The 23,226-nt window shown below is 35.0% G+C and overlaps 1 protein-coding gene across 1 annotated transcript in view; it reads left to right on the forward strand.

The window, feature by feature from the left end:
- Positions 1–23,226, forward strand: part of LOC102757166 (adhesion G protein-coupled receptor L3-like) — a 361,454-nt gene that overhangs the window by 284,194 nt on the left and 54,034 nt on the right. Inside the window, exon 4 of the mRNA XM_006771320.2 lies at positions 10,507–10,710. Coding sequence (XP_006771383.1) covers positions 10,507–10,710 — 204 coding nt within the window. The remainder of the gene's footprint in view (positions 1–10,506; positions 10,711–23,226) is intronic.

The following is a 23,226-nucleotide window of genomic DNA, read 5'->3' on the forward strand; positions in this document are numbered from 1 at the left end:
GTGCCATTGTTTTACTTTTTCCTTACTTTACATTGCCCTCGGAGCTGTATCAATAAAGATATTGCTAGGACATATGTCTGTTATTTTGCTGCCTGTGGATACTTCTAATATTTTTATGGTTTCCTATCTTAGGTTTAAGTCCTTTATCCATTTTGAGTTTATTTTTGTGTGTGGTGTAAGTTGGTGGTCTAGTTTCTTTGTTTTGCATGTATCTGTCCAAGTTTCCCAGCACCATTTATTGAAGAGATTGTCTTGACTCCATTGTATGTTCTTGCCTCCTTTGTCAAATATTGATTGAGCATAGTGGTTTGGGTTGATTTTTGCGTTCTCTATTCTCTTCCATTGGTCTATATGTCTGTTTCTGTGCTAGTAGCAGGCAGTTTTGAGAACAGTGGCTTTGTAATACAGCTTGATATCTGGTATTGAGATCCCTCCTACTTTGTTCTTCTTCCTCAGTATTCCTGCAGCTATTCAGGGTCTTTTTTTTTTATTCCAGATGAATTTTTGGAGAGTTCGTTCTAGGTCTGTGAAATATGCCATTGGCATTTTAATGGGGAGTGCATTGAATCTGTAGATTGCTTTGGGTAGTATGGACATTTTAATGATGTTGATTCTACCAATCCATGAACACGGTATGTTCTTCCATCTGTTTATGTCTTCCTCTATTTCTTTTTTCAGTGTCCTGTAGTTTTCGGAGGATAAGTCTTTTACCTACTTAGTTAAGTTTATTCCTTGGTATCTTAATGTTTTTGGTGTGTTGGTAAATGGGATTGTTTTTTTAATCTCTCTTTCTGTAAGTTCACTATTGGTGTATAAAAATGCTATAGATTTCTTGGCGTTAATCTTGTATCCTGCTACATTACTGAGTTCATTTATTAAGAATTTATATTCTTAAAAAAGGGGGTAGAGGAAAAGAAGAGAAAGTCAGTATTCTCCAAATAATATATTTCAGAATTTTATTTTTGTTACCTTGAATTTAAATCCTTTTGCAATATATTTACATATAGGGAGGCATTTTTAGTTAGAAAAGAAAAACTATTATTTGCCTCTCTTTGATAAATAATATATGTAAAATGTATTTTGTGTGATTTGAAGAAAATAATGTTTATGAGAAGCTGATTATAATTTTATAAATTTATATCACATAACAGAAAGTTTATTCTCCGCTTTCTCATTTTAACAAATGTTTGAGATATTTATATCACAATATTACAATCTAGGCAATTGTTAAAACTAGAAAGCCACAGTTTTTCCCTCTATTTTTAGGACAAAGAAGATTCATACTTGAACCACAGTTAAAACTAATCTTTCAGTGTTGTTTCTTTTATTTTTAACACTAGGAATTAATGTTCCCTATAACTTTACTCATAACTATGTGTTGGAATCTTCACTATTCTCAGACTATCTTATACAACTTTTATTATTTGATTGTTCAGTCTTCTGTTGACTGAAAGTTGAGCCAAAATATGTTTTATTTCACTATAAAAAGCTATGATGTATAGAAGAAGAGTGAGGAACCTACTTTGAAGGGAGAATTGATAATCCACATAGGGTATACCAACACTTTATAAAACAACTCTAGTGAATGAGTCTATTGAGTTAAATTGAATAATATAATACTTTCATGGGAATACTATGAAAGATGCATCATCATACACAGGTGGACATTTAATCACTGCTGAGCCATTTCTTATGAGGCCCAGGATTGAAACAAATTTTTCATGTTAGAACTTCCATGCTGTAATTTGTACCTGGTGGCATCCTTAAATCATGTACTTAAATTGGAACTTTTTTTGACTTTTGTTAGAGATTACTCCCCAGCCTATAAAGGAATTATGCAGCCCAGCCTATGTTTCTCAGTGGTTGAGCATCAATCCAGGAACCTAAAGGTGAACTGTTCCATTTCCAGTCCAGGTTCAACGAATTGGATTATGGGCTCAATCCCCAGTAAGGGGCATGTAGGAGGAAGCCAATTGATGGTTTCTCATTGATGTTTCTCTCACTCTATCCCTCTCCCTTCTCTCTCTAAAATATATATATGTGTATGTGTGTGTGTGTGTGTGTGTGTATTCAGCAGGTTATGAAAACCACACACACACACACACACACACACACACACACTAAGTGGCCAGATTATTATGACCTCCCCATCAGTACTTCATTGACACTTCCAAAAATACGGAATATTGAAAACTTCCTAAGCAAATACTCTCAAGGTTTTATTATTATTATTATTTGCATAACTAATTCACTTCATTGTACTGATGGGGTGGTCATAATAATCTGGCCACTCAGTATATATATTGTAAAAAACAATTATGCCTTAGGGAAAAATCAGGAAAGATATAATATTTTTATATGGCCAAAAGGAAGGTGCTGGGGGAAAAGTAGAGCCTTTCAGGTATGCATAGGGAAGCTCAATTGGAAAAAGTACCGTTACTTACAAGAAAAGTTGAAAATAAGCACAGAGGTTGGGTTAGACATTCCCTATCAATCAGCCATTTGTTATTTCAGTATAATTTCTAAATTTACTAGCACTCTGCTCTTAGCTGAACAGTTTTGCACACAATAGCTCAATGAATACATATAATAATCCAGTGAGTCATAGATAGTAGTCCCTGTAGTACCTGTAATTTTAGGATGGAAATAGACTCAGAGCCATCAATCTAATGATGAAATGACATTTAAAATAGTTGTTAGAAAAGAAACTCAGACTCTCCTAACCATCTTATGAAAACTTTTTTTAAAGTTGTTTTAATAACCTACTGAGAGTTTGCCTTATTTTGTGGACCTATGACTTAAATTAGAAATAAACCAACCAAAACAGTGTAGGAATGTACATTGTAATGTATGAACTAGCTAGAATATCATAAAATAAAACAAGCAAAATTTATAAATTTTTATTTCAGAAAGAAAGCAATTTTTGTTTGCTTAACCTTAAGAAATAAAAAAATAAGATTTTAAATTATTAGAATTTTGAACTGTAGTATAGAAATGAAGGGAAATAGTATCAAATTTGGAGCTGAATATAGTGAATAGCTTGGGAAAATTATGGGAAAGCCTGAGCAGTAGGAAAAAGGGTTTCTGAGCAAGAACGATAACTTGGACAAAGGATTACCCAAGAATTTATAGGAGGATAGATATTGTATCTAAGAAGATAATAATGAAAAGCAAAATTGAATATGTAAGTTAAAATCATAGTTGTAATTTTAGTACATTTTAAACTCCACAAGAACCCTAGCTGGTTTGGCTCACTGGAGTGTCAGTCTGTGGACTGAAGGGTCTCAACCAATTGATGTCTCTCTCACATCCATGTTTCTCTCTCTCTGTCTCTCCCCCTCCCTTCTACTCTCTCTGAAAACCAATGGAAACATGTCCTATGGTGAGGATTAACCCCCCGAAAAAAACCAACATAAAAAAACAAAATAACTCCACATGATATGGTAAAATATTATCCTAAAATACGCTTGTGAGAAATATTATTAATATACGAAAGTGATATCATTTGTAATTCTGTTAACTCAGTTGATATGTTGTTTTTGCTATTCCTATCACCTTACAATGCAGAGCATTGTTTTGCCTAGATTCCAAGCTCAATATAATGAGCAATAGATGTTTGGAGGAAGAAGCTAAATAGTTGACTGAATTACATAGTGCCTCAACTAAGGAACAATAAAACAGAAATGGTTGAAATTGGTTAGAAACAATACTCATTTACTATTTTAAAATTAATATTTATAAATAATATTCAACTCTGAAGGTATATACATTGAAATCTGATATTTTTGATACTTATTTCAATTATTAGTTCCACGGATAAGATGAAAACTCTGGTACTACCATCAGAAATACTTTGCCTTTTATATGCTTTTTAGTTTTCCTTTTCTTCCTGCCTCATATTTTCCCATAACCAATATCCAGGAACTTTGATTCTATGATACTCTTTGATGTTGGAGCCTATACATAAACATGGGCTAAATAGTTTGATCATTTCAGCAGGTTATGAAATATTAATTACATATTGCATACTTGCCACTGAGTAAAGCAGAATCAAAGTGTTTAAATAGTAAAACTATCTGAAGTAATTATGTAGACAGTTTGATTATGACAATAACTCATATTACTTGTAATGAATATTAAATATTATTTGATTAAAGCAATTCACATTTTTTTTTTGTTTAACCTCACTGGAGGATATTTTTCCCATTGATTTTGGGCAGAGTGGAAGGGATGGTGAGAGAGAGAGAAACATCGATGTGAGAGCGACACATCAATGTGAGAGAGACACATCAATTGGTTGCCTCCCATGTTAACCCCATCAAGGTATGTGCCCTTGACTGAAATCTAACAGGATCCGAAGCCGATGTTTCAACCACTGAGCTGAACTGGCTAGGGCACAATTGAAATTAAAAAAAAAAATAGCGAATCGTTTTTTTAAATAAAAATGAAGTCTTAATTAGATATGTAATTTTTTACAGTTTTGTTGAGAAATAATTGACATATCATTGTATTTGTTTAAGGCATGCAGCATGATAGTTTGATTTACGTATGTTTGAAATGATTACCACATAGGTTCAGCTAATAATAATTTTCTCATACAGATAAAATAAAATGGAAAGAAAGTAGAAAAAAACACTTTTTCTTTGTGATGAGAACTTTAGGATTTATTCTTTTAACAAATTTCCTTTACATCATACAGCAGTGTTACCAGGATTCACCATGTTATACATTACTCCCTGCTAGTTATTTATCTGATAATTGGATGTTTTTATGTTTTTATTGCCTTTCTTCAGTTCCTCCTCTCCCCACCTCTGGTCATCACAAGGGTGCTCTCTTTATCTACGTGGTGTTTTGTTTTGTTTTGGTTTGGTTTCCACAGGTGAGATCACACAGTATTTGTTTTTCTCAGTCTGACTTTATTCACTTAGCGTGGTGCTTTCAAGGTCAATCCATGTTAGTGCAAATGGTAGGGTTTCCTCATTTTTTTAATGGTTGAACGATATTGTATATACACAATACAAATTCTTTATCAATTTATCCAATGGTTGATACTTAGGTTTTATTTGTCTTGGCTATTATAAGTAATGCTGCTATGAACATGGGGTACATATGTCTTTAAAAGTTAATGGCTTCTTTTTTCCCTCTGGATATATTTCCAGAAGGAGAATAGCTGGATATATGAAAGTTCTATTTTTATTTTTTTGAAAATCATCCATACTTTCCACAGTGGCTACACCAGTTTGCGTTCCCACTAGCAGTGTACAAGGATTCCCTTTTCTTCACATCTATACTAGCATTTGTCATCTCTTGTCTTTTTATGATAGCCATTGTTACAAGCAGGAGGTGATTTCCAATTGTGAGTTTTTGTTTGTTTCTTTGTTTTTTGCTATTGAGTCGTATGATTTCTTTAGACATTCTGGATACTAATCCTTTATCAGATATATGGTTTGGAAATAATGTGTTCCCATTCTGCAGGATGTCTTTTCACTTTCTTCATCATTTCTTATGCTGTGCAGAAGCTTTTTGGTTTTACGTAGTTCCACGTGTTTATTGTTGATTTTGTAGCTCACACTTTAGATCTCATAACCAAAAAAGTATTACAAAAACACATGTCAAAGAGCTTTATTCCCATGTTTTGTTCTAGGAGTTTCATGGATTCACGTCTTACATTTAAGTCTTTAATGTATTTTGAATTAATTTTTGTGATTGGTGTTAAGTTTCATTCTTTTAGATATGAATATCCAATTATCACAGCACGATTTATGAAAGAGACCATCTTTTCTCCATTTAGTATTCTTGGCTCCTTGTCAAATATTAGTCATATATTCCTGGCTCTTGATTCTGTTTCATTGCTATATTTGTCAGGATTTTTTTTTTTTGCCAAAACCATACTATAGCTTTATTGTATAGCTGAACTCAGGAAGTGTGACTCTTCCTGCTTTGTTCTTTCTCAGTATTTCTTTAGTTATTCAATGAATAATAAAATTTTAGGAGTATTTTTTTCTATTTCTATAAAAACACCATTGGAATCTTTTGCACTGAATCTATAGATAGCTCTTGGTTGTATTGAAATTTTAACAATATAAAATCTTCCAATCTGTGAACACAATGTACTTGTATCTTCCTCGATTTCTCTTATCAGTGTCTTGTAATTTTCAGAGTAGGCATCTTGATCCTTCTTTAATTTATTCCCATTTCATGTAAATGGGATCAATTTAATTATTTTTCAGGAAATTTGTTGTTAGTGTTACAGTTTTTAAAGGAGATAAGAATGAAGTTTTTCTCTCTTTGGAAAAGATTAGAAAGAACAAGATGTGTTGGCCTTATTAGTATTTCCTATCCCAGCAGCAAATACTTGAGACACCTTAGACTTACACATGATGGAGTTTGAGATTGTGGTCTCAAATGGAGATAGAAGAGTAGTATAAGGGGGAGGATGCCTTGAAATTATAGTTAATGCTATAACATTCTGAGGTATTTTTTAACTTAAAGAAACCTTTTCCCTTATGCATCTAGATAAAAAATGGGACATTTATGATGTAAAGGCTAGCTTCAAATATCTGAAGACAAGTGCCTTCTAGGAGTAGCTTGATCTGTTTTGCATAGCCCATTTGTGTAGCATTTAGATAAGTGAGTAGAGAATGCCAGGGGGTTGATATCACTTTTCTTGACATGAGGAACTTGCTGCTTCAAATGAAATTGGGTGTTTCAAGAACAGAGAGTGATCATGGACTTTTCGTGTGAAATTTCAGAGATTTTTAGCAGGGATGATCTGAGGATTACTATGTAGCATGTTAGTTGAATGATTCCTTCCAGACTTAAGATTCCATGGTCCTAATGGAATACCAGTCTCAAAATTGTGTTTATCTTGAAGACATATTTTTATAATAGCTTAAGGAAGAAAAATTACATTTATATTTATAACTCAAATATTTTCCCCAAAATTATACAGTACTGTAAGTTTAACAGATACAATAATTTTTTATGTCAAATGTTAAGATTTTGGCCTGTTCTAATAGCTCTTTTCCATATGGACAGTGTAACAACCCTCCATTGTTGCTCTCACTGACAGGTACTCTGGATTCCTTTCATAGAGATGTTGAATTTAAAGAAGTGTATAGACACCATATATTCCAGCTTCATAGAACACATCAGAGTCTAATTTCCTTTAACACAGGAGTCAAATTCTACTTCACTTCCTGGTATTTTGTATTCCTCAAACTTACTCCATAAAATAATTTTTTTAATATATTTTATTGATTTTTTACAGAGAGGAAGGGAGAGAGATAGAGAGTTAGAAACATCGATGAGAGAGAAGCATCGATCAGCTGCCTCCTGCACACCTCCCACTGGGGATGTGCCCGCAACCCAGGTACATGCCCTTGACCGGAATCGAACCTGGGACCTTTCAGTCCACAGGCCTATGCTCTATCCACTGAGCCAAACTGGTTTCGGCACCATAAAATAATTTTATTCTTTGATCCATATCTACTGTTTCTAAGTCTGTAGGCCTTGCTTTCTTGTTCTAGTTTGAGCATGTTCTTATTTCTTGTTTAAGTTAAGATTCTTTTATTAAATACAGATACTGTTATTTTTTTCAGGTAATTCTACTCTACATGCATTTTTAATCAATTGTTATTCTATGCGGACTCTAGAAATTAACGTTTCTCGAAATAATTGATCTATAATTCCGTAGAGATCACTATTCCCATCCCTCCGCCCCACTATTGTACCTTATTCTTCCTTCCCAAACAGATGCTTGATTGCCCCAAAACTAAACTATTTGCCCTCTTTTACAAAATTCATGATCTACTTATTGCTAACCTCTCCGATCTCATCTTACCATTCTTCTCCCAGTCTACTACACATAACAGCTTCATTGGCCATTGTGCTATTTCTTTTATATATATAATTATTGATAGTTATTACAGATATATCCCATTTTACCCCATTTTACCCTCTCTTCCAGCCCCTTCCCACTCTACCAGGTCTTCACTACCCTATTGCTCATGCCCATGAGCTATGCATATAAGTATATAAGTTCTTTGGTTTGTCTCTTCTTGAACTCCCAACTCCAGTCTGTTCCATGACTTCATGATTCTGGTCTTATTTTGTTGGTCAATTTCATTGTGTTTATTAGATTCCACATATAAGTGAGGTCATGCGATATTTGTGTTGTGCTATTTCTTGAACTCATCAAGGTGGCTCCAGCCTGAGGGCTTTGCAGCAGCCAGGAGTGCTCTTTACTCCTGCTTCTTATGACTAGCAACTTGAGATCTCAGTTTAAATTTTACTCCCATAGACAAATCTTCCATAAAAACATAAACAGAGTAGCTTTTTTAAAAACTATTTATCTATTTATTTATCTATCTATCTATCTACCTATATTTATTTTCTTTATTGATTAAGGCATCATATATGTGCCCTTATGGCCCCATTGCCCTCGCACCCCCCCCCCACACTCATGCCCTCACCCCGCTGGTGTCTGGGTCCATTGGTTAGGCTTATATGCATGCACACAAGTCCTTTGGTTGATCTCTCCCCCTTACACCCTTACATGTTACCCTATTTAAACTTTCTGTAAATTTCTCATCTCCTATATGGTATTTTTAAAAATTATTTTTTAGAATGTATCTTTATTGTTGAACGTGTTACAGATGTCCCCTTTAAAAATTATCTATCCATTTGTATAATCTCTCTCAAAAGAATGGATGATTCATTAAAGTAGATATGTGGTCTGTTTTGTTTACCAAAATCTCCAGTACCCAGAAAAGGAGCTGGCACATCATGGGAACTCTGTAAATATTTGTTGAATGAATGAATGGAGCACAATACTTCCTCACTCCACATGTCCTTATTTGTTAACTTGGCTGTGGGTGAAATCTTTAAACGTTTTTATATCTGAAGCTTATAGGCTAATACAGCATTATAATCTTTTGCTAAATTTCTTCCATAGAGTAGTTATAAAGATGTTAGGGAAAGCATGCCTATATATATCTGTGTAAAAAATAATTAAAAATTGCTCACATTGTCATTTCAGGCAACAAGGAGAGGGATATTTCATAAGTTAAAAGAGACATCACTGGATTTAAACTTTAAAGGAGGCACTTACTTAGATATTTTGACTTTCACAACTTTTTTTGGCCTTAAATTTCTTTCCTTCTTTGACACTTTTTTCATTCACACAAACGATCAAAATAGCATTTACACTATCTTTTGCCTGTTACTCATACATTGTAATGAGCTTAAGTAAACATGTTGTTTTCTTAGTTGTAATCTAAACTTTTTCATTATCAATGGATGGTTTGACAGATTTCTTTATATTATTTTTTGTTGTTGTTTTCAATAGGGTTGTAATATTTCTTGTGATTTGAAAGAAAATGTGTTTTCATTCTTAAATTTCAAATATTTTATATATCAATAAATTACAGCCTCACTGTATAAACTTCCAGTGTTAGAAAGATTATAAAATTCTCTTGCATTATTGAATTTCTTAGTTTCTATCCTGACTATTGAATGATAGTCATGTAGCATTATTCACGTGTTTTAAATTTGCATACTCCAGTATGTTAAAAATACTTGTGTAAAGCAAAATCTTTATTCTTGTAAAGCCTTTTTCTTATTTTGGCAGGGACATTTTTATTATAATGCCTATTTATTACACTAGTTGCAATTAGTTTAGAGAAATGTATATTTTATGTGCCAATTCACCAGAAAAAAATCCTGTACTTAAATATCTCTTTTTCATAGCATATGATGTATGACTGTTTTGTGAATTATTAAAAAAATCATATGTGTGAAATTTTATTTTTTTCATTATTGTCTTGGTCTTTCATATTTACTCATTGATGTAATATGTACATTTGTCAGTAAAATCACTGTGTATGTAAATGGCAAAAATGTGTGTATATCCTTTTCACCTTAATATCCATCACGGATCTTAATACAGTATCTTTCAAAAAAATGTTTAATGACCTGAAAAATAAATAAATATAAAACAATCCATGTAAGTATAACAATACAATAAACAAAACTAAACTAATAAAAAACCACCTCTGAAACTTTTTTCATTCGTTACCTTAAGAAGCTTTTTGTGTGAAAATATTTAGTTCAGTAACCAGTTTTTTTTTTACACTTAATAGATATTACTACCCATAATTGGCATCAGAATGCTGTGAATCTATAAAAATATAGACAGTATTTACATTTTTCAAGTAGCTTTCTCAGTTTTCAATAATTATGTCTAATTTTCTAATCCTCATTAGGGATTAGGGTGAGGTGTTTGGCTGACTTAAGGTAGTGTTTAATTTGGACAGCACTATAGAGTCATCATCACACTAGAGCCTAGGAGATAGGATCTCCCCAGGTCAGGGTTGTCTTAATGGGGCCTGGGGTGGCTGGTGTGTGGGGCCTAATGGCCTGCAGCTGACAGCAGCCTTGGGAATAGCCTGTAGCAGGCTCCTCTGAGGCGGCCCTGAGCTGAGTGGAGTCTGATGGTGCCCGCAGGTGGCAAGCACATTGAGAGACATCCAGCCCTCGCTGCTCCACTGCGACATGCTGAGCGCAACCCAGGAGGCGCTCTCCCACCCAGACATCTCCTCCAGCCGCCAACTGCAGAGCGCGCCACAGCTCATCGCGGACCAGGGCCCCGTGGAGCTGCCAGAGGAGTTCGTGGTCCAGGTGCCCAAGGAGCTCAGATCCCAGCCCAAGGTGCGGCCCGCGGTGGGCGGTGGGCAGAGGGCTGGGGGTGGCTGGGCAGCGGCTCCTGGAAGCGCAGCCCCAGGCAGGCTTACAGGTGGCTTTTCATATATCTGTGGCTGATATTTGCTCTGAGTTGTATCCAAGCCAGCTGTTTAACAATGCATGCTTATTCTACATTAGAGCCTCATTATTATCTCACAATGTTGACCTTAAATTTTGAACTGTCTTTGCGGAACACAGGAAATTTAAAATTACTTTGAGTGAGAATTTCAACTCTTACAGAATTTGAGTGGTTGTAAAATACAAGTTTTAACACACCCAATCATTTTTGAAAAACACATTCTCATCAATAGAAACTACCAAAATTTTGAGATTAGGATGAAAACATCTTGGTTAGGAATTGTGTATAGACATTTGAAAGCATGAAAGGGGATAGAAAAGCGATGGCTACAGGCAGAAGCTAATTTTCTTATGAAAGCGTGGGAAATTCCTTTGTTTATAACGTTGTCTCTGCAGCTGAGAAGTAGAATGGGAGCCATACAGCCCATGAAGCTCCATGGTGAATGTTACATGATATTTGCACAAAATCCAATACTACTTTTTCCTAATACTGTGTATTTTATTTTATCTTTATATATATATATTAAGGCAATGTAACTTTTCTTTTTTCTCATTAAATTCCATACAGGCACTATTTTCCCTCTAAATTCCCCTAGGGAATATAATATACTACTATATAAATATATGGTGGGCAAAAATTGTTTAAAGTTGTTCATATGGAAAATGATAATTAACAAATAATAACACAAAATAAACTCTGTTTTGCTTACTCACAATTATAAACCTATTAAGTATTATAAATACTTATAATTTTCTTTATGTTCCACAACATGAAAAAGACTAGGAATCATTTGGCTTGTTGAACCATAAATATCAAGTCTTGTCCCAAAACACAGTCACCTCTCCTAATTACTATAAGGGGATATACATACAAGAAATATTGGCACAGGAACATGAAATATTACTATAACAGTGGAGCTTCTAAACCCCATTAGATAATTCTCTGATAAAAAAAAAAGTTGGAATACTTTATTTCAGTTCAGGGAATAAGGGGGATGCATCATGAATCCATTTGAGATTTAACAGACCTGGAAGAGTTAAACCTAACTCCTCAATTACTGCAGCCACATAGGAAGAGTAAGTATATGGGAGACATGGCACTCACAGTGACTGTCCACTCTCAGTCACGTCAGTCAGCTGATGTCGGAGAATCTTTCTATTCAGATTAGCATTTCTTCCTTGGTGGTGATGATTGGGGAAGGGGCAGTGGTGGGTGAGAACATGAACTTCCACAGAAGCCTGTAAAATTGACTCTGTGTTCTAAAAATTCAAGGAAAATGCACAATAAGCATTCTTTACGAACTTTTTTTTTCATTTTTGCTTTTTGTTTTGCAGAAATTGGGTGTTATATTCCTCCCAGAAAGTTTTCACCATGATTTTGACTTCTGATTTATACTATAAAATAATATAAAATTAATTAATTTACTCCAATGCAGATGCATTCTCACAATTTCTAATACTAATGAAATAGAAATCCAGAAATGAAGTTTAATTTTTGAGTAGATGATATGAATATTTAAATCAGCAGTGAACATAAATACAAACACACATGCACGTGTGTGTGTGCACACACATACACCCCCCACACACCCCTACCTACTGGGGATTATGTCTTATGAAAAAATTTAGAATATTAGTCATTTACAATAGTTTTCCCCATAGAACTTTTTGTAAAGAGTTGGCTGAATTTAAACATTCCCTAACTTTTAAAGCTTAATGAGGTTTTTCTATATTATGAGATTTTGCTTTTTGCCAGTATGTGGGAGGTTGCAGTGTAGTAATGGGTTATGAATTATGTTTTTATATCAGTTTAAAAATAGAAACATTATATTCTGTTTTGGATAGAAATGGAAAGGATGGTCCAAGGCAGCCCTCATGTGATCTCATAAATGGATACTGTGGTAAATGTGATTTAAAAGGAGCCAACAGAATTGTGTTAATCTGTTATGATGAGACAATACTTTTGGGAAGTTGCTTTTCTGCAAAACTAATTTTATCAGTGAGACACAGGGCAACTGAAGGTCATCTCTGAGTGCTCCATAGAAAGAACAAGGAAGAACAAGCAAATGTTTCAGGGCCATAATCTTTCCTAATACAGAAGATCCTGTTATCTATGGGGTGCCCTCCTGTTGTCCCCACCTGTTGCTGCTGGAAGTAAGCATCTTGGGGTGTCATGGGAACAAGAATTTCTGGGCCCCAAGGGAGGATAGGTATCATGAAAAGCTTTATTGATATGAAATTAAGGGGGCTCCATTCCAAGGTCCCCTCTCCCTCCATCTCACCATGGAAAGAGCCCCATTTCATCTTCAGCAGAGCTAGGATTGAAGCCACTGCCCAGGGTCTTCACTCCACATTAAAACACAGTCTAGTCCAGCATCTGACTAGCTTAGCTTGTGCTCCAAGCTCCAGTCCATTGAGTGTGGTGTCATGGCCATGTGGCTTCTAGGGCCACATGCAGGCTATCGCAGGCCACTGAAGAAGCCAAGTGCAAGGAAGCAGGAGCAATGCAAGAGAAACAAGAGGCACAAGACAGAGAAATTTTCTTTTTGGGGGAGAAATTTAATTAGATGCTTAACAAATGAATCCTTCAGGATTTCACGTCCTTGCAGTGGCTCCACCCCTCTAGGCAATCCATGGTTCCACAAGCTAGACTGACAGGCAAGTGTCTTCCCTATGGCACCCCAACTTTACTGTATATGCGCCCATTTACCCCTTTGCTTGATCCCTTTCCCAGTATCTGTGGGAAATGTACTGGTGGTTTCTTTATACTGGAGTATAAAGTTGCAGCTTCATGCTTATAATGTCTGGCCTTCCCTTTTATTTTTTTCTATTAATATTAATAAACTAGCTAGTTATGATGGTAACAATAGCACATAGAGCTAGGGTATTTGGACAGGTATTAAAAGTGAAATTGAAATAAAAGATACCATATTACCTTCAGCTCCTCAAATTGAAAAATAAAACAAGAAAGAATGCAAACAAGAAAATGTCAGTAAACTCCACCCCTCCACACCTTTAAAACAAAAACAAGTCTGTTATAAAAACAAGATACTTAAAGTTACAGAAAACTCATTAATAAATATAAGTAATAAAGACAGATTAATACAATCTGATTGAAAAATGAAATTGATTTTACTTTAAATATTGTTAACCCCTGTTTGTTCTACAGATAGCCAAACAAGCGAGTAAGAAACCCAATTAAAACAGCCTTAACAACTCAACAAAAAATAAAACACATAAAGACCCTTTCATTGGCTTGAAATTAAACTACTCTGTTTTTTCCCCTTTTCATTCATTTGACTCCAGATAGCTAATAGTTTTTGAGAGTTAATGATGTTTAGATTCAGAGGAATTAGGACTTCACAGTAGAGCAGCAAAGCATAAGGGATTTAAGAAAAGCATTGTTCACAGAAGACATGTTTCTCTTTAGCATATTAAAGCAGAAGGAAGTCTGAGGGCAGATTGCCCAGTTAATGACTAGATATCAAGACTTTTCCTTGAAGCCAAAAGAATGTTACTGTGTTTTTTTTTTATCAGCACTTCCTATGCTTTAATTGTGATTTTCATAAGTTGCATATAAAGTTCATTGAGATGATCTACAAATAACCCACCTGCTAGGCACATAGAGCGTGCAGCAAGCATGTCAAACTCGAAGGCTAACAGTGGCCAGATAAACAAGGTGTAAGTGTATGTGGGCCGCAAAACAAACAAAAGCTTCAATTTCATAGAAATGTCGGTTTATTTCGATAGAGACATGCTGAATACAAAGTGCTAGTGACGTGGCAATTAGCTGCTAAGATATTCGCTGCTAGTATTAGGGGAGAGACATGGTGCGCCTGCGCGTAAGGCGCGTAAAGGAAATGAATGCAACACGGTTATAGTAATCATTTGTTAGCGAACCTTGTAGTTTGTTATTAATAATTATGTATAACAGGATATTGTAAAATTAAGTTACAGAATTTTTATTAAAACATTTCTTACATACCGTTATATTGCCTGATCCGCAAAAATATTTGTTGTGGGCTGCATGTGGCCCTTGGGCCGCGAGTTTGACATACAAGTGTTCCTTCAGAATACAGCTAAAGCATTTCAATCCTGACAAGTCATAGACTCTATCTTTTGCAAGAGCCAAAATGCTTTTCCAAGGGGCTCCTGTATTGTCAGTTTATTGAGAATCAAATAAAACTCTATAATTTCCCCCTTTTCCCTCCATTTTGGTTTTTTTTTTGTAGATGGGAATGCTTTTATAATTATAAGCAAGGAGAAAACTCCATTTAATTTTTGCCCTCATTAATTATTATTATTTTTAATAACGGGTTGAATGCAAATGTATGCTGGGAACTACACTATGTACCAGGAAAACAAAGATGGAGAATCCAAGTCATAATTTTGATCTCTCAGTGGGTTTTGGGAAACAGGAAAAGAGCACCATGTGGCAAATGCTTGCTAAAGGATACCTCTCCCCTGTACCCAAGGAGGCAAGAGACTTGTTTTTAAAAGTAGTTAATAGAAGCTTGTGTGTGTGTGTGTGTGTGTGTGTGTGTGTGTGTGTGTGTCTAGGGAGGAGTGCTAAGTGTGGGAACTGTGTTTTCAGAATACATATTTCTTATGGGAATCTAGACTCTTGAGGACTGGATCTTGGATATCAGTAAATAATATCAGGAAAGCACGCCCCAATTGGGCCTGATTCTTCTTTGTTTCTCTAACTTTCCCTCAGCTTCCTTTGCTCCTTAGCGTTGTGACTGTCACACCACATTGTACACACTCCTCTTAGTACCAACCGCCAACTGGCACTGTCTTCTTACCCTTTAGTTTACATTTCCAAGATGGGAATGTAATCCCCTTGGGTTAGGTCAGTATCCCTGACCTAATTATTCATGCCACTGGCCATTTCATGACCTTCACCCACACAGCGGTGTTTGTGTAGCAAAGAGGCAATAGCAGAAACACCTCTTTCAGGGGAAAGTATAGAATACCATGGGGCGAGCATGTACCAGTCTTAGAGAAAGTGCTCCTAAATATAAAGTGGTATCGAGGCTGTGGCCTGACAGACAAGTAGTAGTCAGCCAAACACACAGGTAGAAGAAACATACTATTATTATAGACAGAGGAAACAGTAGCACAAATGCCTAGTTCAGTATGATTGGAGCATAGAAGTCCGAAGGATAATGTCTGGACATTAGCCCCGAATGGTCGGGGAAGTAATCAAGCACTTGATCAGCATGGCAGGAAATAACATCATGAGGAGTTTAGAATTTTAGTGATGGCAGCAAGGGAATAATTAAGTAAATCTTAGAGGAAGTGAACCACTGCCTGCATTTGAGGCTTAAAGACTGGAGATGGGGAATTTATTCTGTTGATTTAGAGTTTTAAAATGATGGTGGTCCTGACTCAAGTAGTGAGTGACATTAGTGCTAATGAGGACCAAATGTCAACAATTTTATATTCATTGGATGTGTGAATAATGTAGAGGAAAAATCCAAAGAGGGCAACCAAGTTTCTGGCTTGAGAGATTGCCACTTACTCAGCTATGGAAGGTAAGAGGAGACAGAAAATATTGCTAAGGAATGATGGTGCTGTTATAGAAAAATATACACATGAGTTCTCCAATGTATTCCTTTGAACAGAAGCTCAAATTTCTGGCCCAAATTTAAGAACCTATAATGTAAATGCAATATACAAATCTGAAAAAAAAGATAATTAAAAGTGTTATTTGTTAGGCATAAGTTATTCTCATCAAAGAGAAAAAAAAGTTAGTGCTATTCTTTGTTACCCATTTTATTTTGGCTTAGCTGTGATAAGCTCTTCTGCAACAAAAGAGCATCTGCTAGGATTTTCATTCAATCCTTTCTGCTTCCCAGTAATACCTAGCAGGGCTGTAGTGCTGCCAAGATTAGATCTGATTATGAGCTCTCCTGTGTTCCCATGAAACAGCTGAAAAGATTCTTATCATATAGTATTTGCATTTGCAACATATACATTTAGCAAGGAGAGAAATTGAACAAAGTTAAAGACAGTTGATCTGCTGGCCTCAATATATTTGATATTCATTTAGTTCTTAGTAGAATGTTCCATGTCAAAATTTGGAAGGCAGCTGGAGAGTAATCTCATATTTGCACTCATTAACAACATAACATAGCATATAGTTTAATAAAATAATAACAAAAATAATCTTAATGTGTCTTTTGAGAGTGCCTCAAAAATGAATCTTAACTTATATAACTCTTGCCTAATTAAAACTAATTATTAAAATAGCAGTATCCCTTGAAGACAATGTAAAGCAGTGCTATAAAAATGCTTTATCTTAAGGAAATGGTAATGTTCTCATTGGTTAAGAGACTAGGAAATGAAAGCTGCAGTAGCTGCAGAATGCTCACCTAATTGTACATGAAGGTGTTATAATAAACTGATAGAAGCAGGGAAGGGGTGATGAAAGCTCATTTGTCGGATTACTGGTAACACAATGATTTGGGAATGGAGCCATTTGTTTTGTTTTGTTTTTTACCCTGTGAACTCACCAATGTGATTAGATAATTTTGGACACTGGAATAAATGAAGAACAGGGAGAGAGAACTACAGGATGCTTTGAGGCCTATAAGCCACACATATACTTACAGTAAACAAGATTAGTAGGCAATACAGTTTTCTCTTCAAATCACATCCCATACATGTTTTACCCTTCAGCCCCAAGGAAGTTCTGTTAATTTACTAGACAAGCCATGGCCCCTTCCTTCTAGATCATTGGCAAATGGTATTATCTTTGCTGGGTGGAATGTGGTATACCACCTGGGTCCCCTTCAGCTCAGCTAAAAATTCGATATAGGTTGAATTGGATTGATTTTCTTCCACTTTCACCCATCCCTAGGCCTATGCCTGACAGAACAATTTTTAATCTCCCTCTGATTCTGAATTAGAGTGGCCTGAGACGTGTGTGTGCATGATGAGGTAAATAATTTATCTTTGCTACCTCTGGCTTTCTTAATTTCATTCAGTGTAACATGATTATTAGAAAATTTGAGACTTGTTACTCTTAATATGTTTTTAGTGCCATTTATATTGACTTTGATGAGTTGAACTTCTGGCATGTTCTCATGTTCTTACTCCCCTTACTACCAAATTTTTGGAAAAGCTGGTTCTAATTTTGTAATATATTACAGTCTGAAGTGTATAGGTGAAGTCTAGGAACTCATGGAGAGAGGTAAGGAGATGAAAGAACTTGTAACAGAAGAACAGAGATTAATGTTGCTATGGCAATTGAAAACCTTCCGTTTTACAAGCTCAGCTTTTTTGATATAACTATTACTGCAAGAGAATAATAAAATGTGGCCTTCAAAGTCCTTGTTAGCTTCTTGGTTTATATGACAATATAATAGTATTTCGGATAAAAGCCCCTGTTCACATTTATTTGTGTCTTTCAGAGATTGCCAGTTCAGACAAAATGTCAGGTGTAATTGATATGCAAAATGCATTATTTGCACATCACTCCTAAAATTGTCTTGCATACATAGGTCCTTACATTTTCATGTGAGAAGAAGGGCCATAGGTATCTAGGGAAGTAAAGTATTGAGGTTAAAAAAAAACAAAACAAACTTTGCAGCCCTAAACATTATTTAAAAGCATTTCTTTAGGGTCTTGTTTCTTTCCTAAAAGTAATCAATACCGGAATGATGTATCCAATTGAAAATAATGTGTTAGTGAGTTTGGCCTGAAAGTATTTAAAGGAAAATGTGACAAAGTCTTTTATTTTTATTGGCATAAATTACAATTTATTTTCCCTTTCCATCTGAGAAGTATGAAATAGCTTTTCAAAATACGTATGGAAATTAGTGTATTTCTCATCATTACATTTTTCTTTTCACAGAGGATATGAATAATGGAAAATAAATGCTAAACTTTGACATTTAATCCAAAAAAAAACATTTCATTTCCTGGATTTAATTAGGAGTGTATTGTCGGTTGTTTCATTAATATCTGCCACATGCTGATAATTGTATATATGCTCCAAAGGAGCAGATTTTACACTCCCAGTGACAGAAACTTTTCAGAGTAAGTTAGCTAATCATTAGAAAGTCTTTTTCTTTTTCTTCTGTTTCCCTTCAAATCAAAAGATATGTGGTAGTAAAAGAGATCTGAAGTTTATCTAGTACTGAGGGGAAACTTCCATTATATTTATAGAAGCCTTAACCCCAAATTAAGATGAAAAGGAGGGGGAAAGCAGGTATTGTGTATAGAACATCATGCTTTCATAGATAGGCTTATATCTGGGTTTTTGATTTTGCATTTTTCATATAGGTCTACATACAGTACAGAAATTTTGTCAGACACTCTATCTTTCTTTTGTATATATAGTTAATTAAATTGATGGTGTTTTCCCCCAATTATTACTTCTTAAGTAGCAAGTTTTTTGTTAATAGATATATCTGTAAATCTTTACCATTTTGCTTTTACTGCTACTTAGAGGGTAGTAGTGTGGAATTGCAGTTACTATATGAACTTTGGGGTCAGCAGGGTTTGAGTTCATTCACAGCTTTACCACATATTAACTGTTTTAACCAAGACCAAGGACTTACATTTTAGATATATTTCCTATCTCATCAGTGGTGTAATAGAAGCATATATATAGTTTTATTATCACATATAAATATATTAAATATAATTATGCATTTAGCTGTTAAGGCCTGGTAAGTGTTACCTACAACCATTTACACACTTTTTTTGGCTTTCTGTTTTGTAATAATCATACCAGAGATATATAGTGGACAATTCATAAAATTTTTTCAGTGAATTGATTTATTCATTAATGTTTCTGATTAAATGTAGTTTGGGGAAGAGACAAAGAAATGTTCTAAAATCCTAGCTTTATATTTTAAGCACATTCATGGCTTCATAGCTTAAGTAAGTGAACATTTAGTATAAATGTTTAGGAAAGAAAATGACTCAATTTGATTCACATATTTGTTGTAGCTTTAATATACACGGAATGCTTTATAAGGCTGTCTTTCCTCCAGGAATTATAGCCTACTGCTGGTGACAGAAAGAATAGCCAAACCAGTATTAACTTGACTCTGATTTGGTGAACTGTGGTGTCAGGCAAGTGCTGTAGTACTTTAAAGAAGGAGGGAAGGCATTCTTAGTGTGGGATGGGGATCGGGAAGAGGGGAGGATAATGTGATACCTTAACTAAGTCTTGAAGAAATCCCTAGGATCATTTGCAAGCACAGATGGGAGGTACTGGAAGAAAGAGGATGCTCCATAATTGAAATCATGTGTGAAAACCATTATAGCTGGAGAAAATTAAGACATTTTCATCAGACAACGGATAGTCTAGTTTACCCAACACTAAGAACATGAGGAAAAAAGTAGTGAGCCAGAAAGTTTGAAAGAGAGGTTGTAAGTATTTTGTAGGTAGTCTTAAATGTCAGGGGGAGACTTTGTACATAATTTTGTCTGTGGTTGGGATTCTTTGGAAGCTCCTGATCAGAATTGCAGTTAGAACCTGTGAGGATTTTGTGGAAAATTTTAGGGTAGAAAGGGACTTGAAAGTGGAGAGATCAGTTAGGTTCTTACTGTAGGGCAGAAGGTAATGAGTGCCTGAACCTGGGAGATAGCAATAGGGATGGAAAGAAGAGGGGTGATATGAGAAATGCACGGAGACTGAAATTGCAGTGCCTGGCTGCTAATTGGATGCAAGAGGTGAGCATGAGGGAAGAATCAAAGATGCTTAGGTGATGGGGTGGTTCCATTGACAGGATTAAACTTTAACAGGAAGCTTTGGCTTTTAATGGGCAGAAAATGGTGAGTTTGGTCCAGGAAATATTGAGTTAGTGGTGTAAATGTGAAGGAAACTCATAGGAATCTAAATATCAAGAGAAAAGTAATTGCTAGGAATAGAGTTTAGGAATTTTCAGCATAATGGTGATAGTTAAAACCATTGGCATTTATGAGATTGCTAAAGCAGAGAAGAGAATGGGCAAGGAGATACCCTGGGGATACACTTACATTTAGAGAAGGCAAAATTATAAACTACTGAAGATGATCAAATCATACTGGTAGTTTGGTACAATTGGTAAATTGAAAGGAAATCCCAAACTTTTCTTATGCATTGCCCTTCTTGCAGCTTCCTCTAGTCTAATGCTAATCCACAGAAAATCCATCCATAGGTAAGATGATAACAGAGTATGAGAAAATGAAAGTGTTTTTGAGTCTCAATGATAAATTAGTGAAACATCTTTTTCAAATGCTTGATATATAAGTAGAGCAAATAATAGAGGATTAGGTTTATGAGTATATATGATTGTATTGAGAAAACATGACTAAATTTAAGTGAATTTCTTCTATTTTTGAAATTTTTGTTGACTGTTTCTTTTTTGGTCATTGGGTAATTGTTAATCATCAGGCTACAGTAGTGGTAGTGTGAACACTCATTAAAAGTATATAATAACATTTTAAAATGTTATTTCTGTAAGGTTATAATACTTTTTGAGATTAATAGAAAAACACTGAGATAGTTCTTATTAATTTCAGAGAGGAAGGTAAAGGAAAAGAGAGATAGAAACATCAATGATGAGAGGGAACCATTGATTGGCTGCCTCCTGCAAGCTCCTCACTGGGGATTGAGCCCACAACACAACCCGGGCATGTGCCCTGATCAGGAATCAAATCATGACCTCCTGGTTCATAGATCAATGCTCAACCACTGAGCCACACCAGCTGGGCAAAACACTGGTGTGTGTGTGTGTGTGTGTGTGTATTATCAGACTTGGGAACTAACAATTAAAGTAAATATTTTACATTGTAATAAACTTTAAGAGGATGACTCTAGATATCTTTATATAGACTATAGCAAAAAAAAGTGAAGACTTGTTTAAATACTTAAATTATTTTAAAATATAAGAATTATACTCTTGCTTGGCCAGCATGGCTCAGTGGTTAAGTGTCGACCTATGAATCAGGTCGTCATGGTTTAATTCCTTATTAGAGCATCTGACCAGGTTGCAGGTTTGATTCCCATCGTGGGGTGTGGCAGGAGGCAGCAGATCAATGAATCGCATCATTGATCTTTCTATCTCTCTCCCTTTCCCTTCCTCTATTATACTCTGGGAAAATATTTGTCATTAATGATGTTTCTCAAACTAGCCTTAAAATATGAAAAGATTAATTAACATTATATGCAACACATTTTCTTAGCCACAAAAATAATTATATCCACCTTAATTTCTTTGTTAAAAAGTAAACCATTAAAACTTTTATTCTTTAAAAATTCTAGGGATTCAAAAACATTGAACTCTTATTTTTATTAGAAACTGTTTGTCTTGTAAAAGTAATTTATTTCCACAGTTTCACTACTATAAGGGAAATTGTACCCTTGTTTATCTAATATTTGTAAATTTGGTCTCATCTATAGTAAATAATATGATTATTTATAGCAGTAGAAAATGTGATTATTTACAATTGGAAGATATTAGTTGAATGGCCTATAAATATATATGTTTTGCTGGTTTATTCCTTACCTAATAAAATAAAATATTTTATTTTTCCTGTTATACAAATTTGTTTACCATCTTAAAATAAACATCTATGACACCATAGTATTGTTGAAGAGATGTATGTATGAGATTTGGTTTTACATTTACCTCATTTTTAGTTGACTTACATATGCATGGTGCGTATCCATGGGCTTACATACAATTATATGTGTGAGATTTAAACAGTAGAAATAGGGGTAACCCATGAATTTATTTTTTATTTTTATTATTTAAATTTGTTCTTGTTGAAAATATTACATATGTCTCCTTTTCCCACCATTGACCTCTTCCCGGCCTTTGCTACCCCTCAGCATATGCTCTCACCCCCTACTGTCTGTGTCCATGGGTTATGCTTATATACATGCATACAAGTCCTTTAGTTGATCTCTTACCCTCCTCCCTCCCCTGCCTTTCCTCTGAGGTTGGACTAGACCACCAACTTACACCATACATAAACACAAAATGGATAAAGGACTTAAACATAGGATGGGAAACCATAAAAATCTTAAAAGAATACATAGGCAGCATAATATCAGACATGTGTCATAGCATTATCTTTACCGATACAGCTCCTAGGACTGTGGAAGCTAGGGAGAAAATAAACAAATGGGTCTACATCAAAATAAAAAGCTTCTGCTCAGCAAAAGAAACCATCAACAAACAACAAGAGTGCCCACTGCATGGGAGAACATATTTGCCAATGTTAATTCAGATAAGGGCTTTAATCTCCAAAATTTAAAGGGAATGCATACAACTTAACAAAAGGAAGATAAACAATCCAATGAAAAAATGGGCAAAGGACCTAAATAGACACTTTTTGGGCATACAGAAGGCCAAGAGGCATATGAAAACATGCTCAAAGACACTAATCATCCAAGGG

Source organism: Myotis davidii, unplaced genomic scaffold, assembly GCF_000327345.1.
Source record: "Myotis davidii unplaced genomic scaffold, ASM32734v1 scaffold704, whole genome shotgun sequence".
In the NCBI taxonomy this organism is placed as follows: Eukaryota; Metazoa; Chordata; class Mammalia; order Chiroptera; family Vespertilionidae; genus Myotis; species Myotis davidii.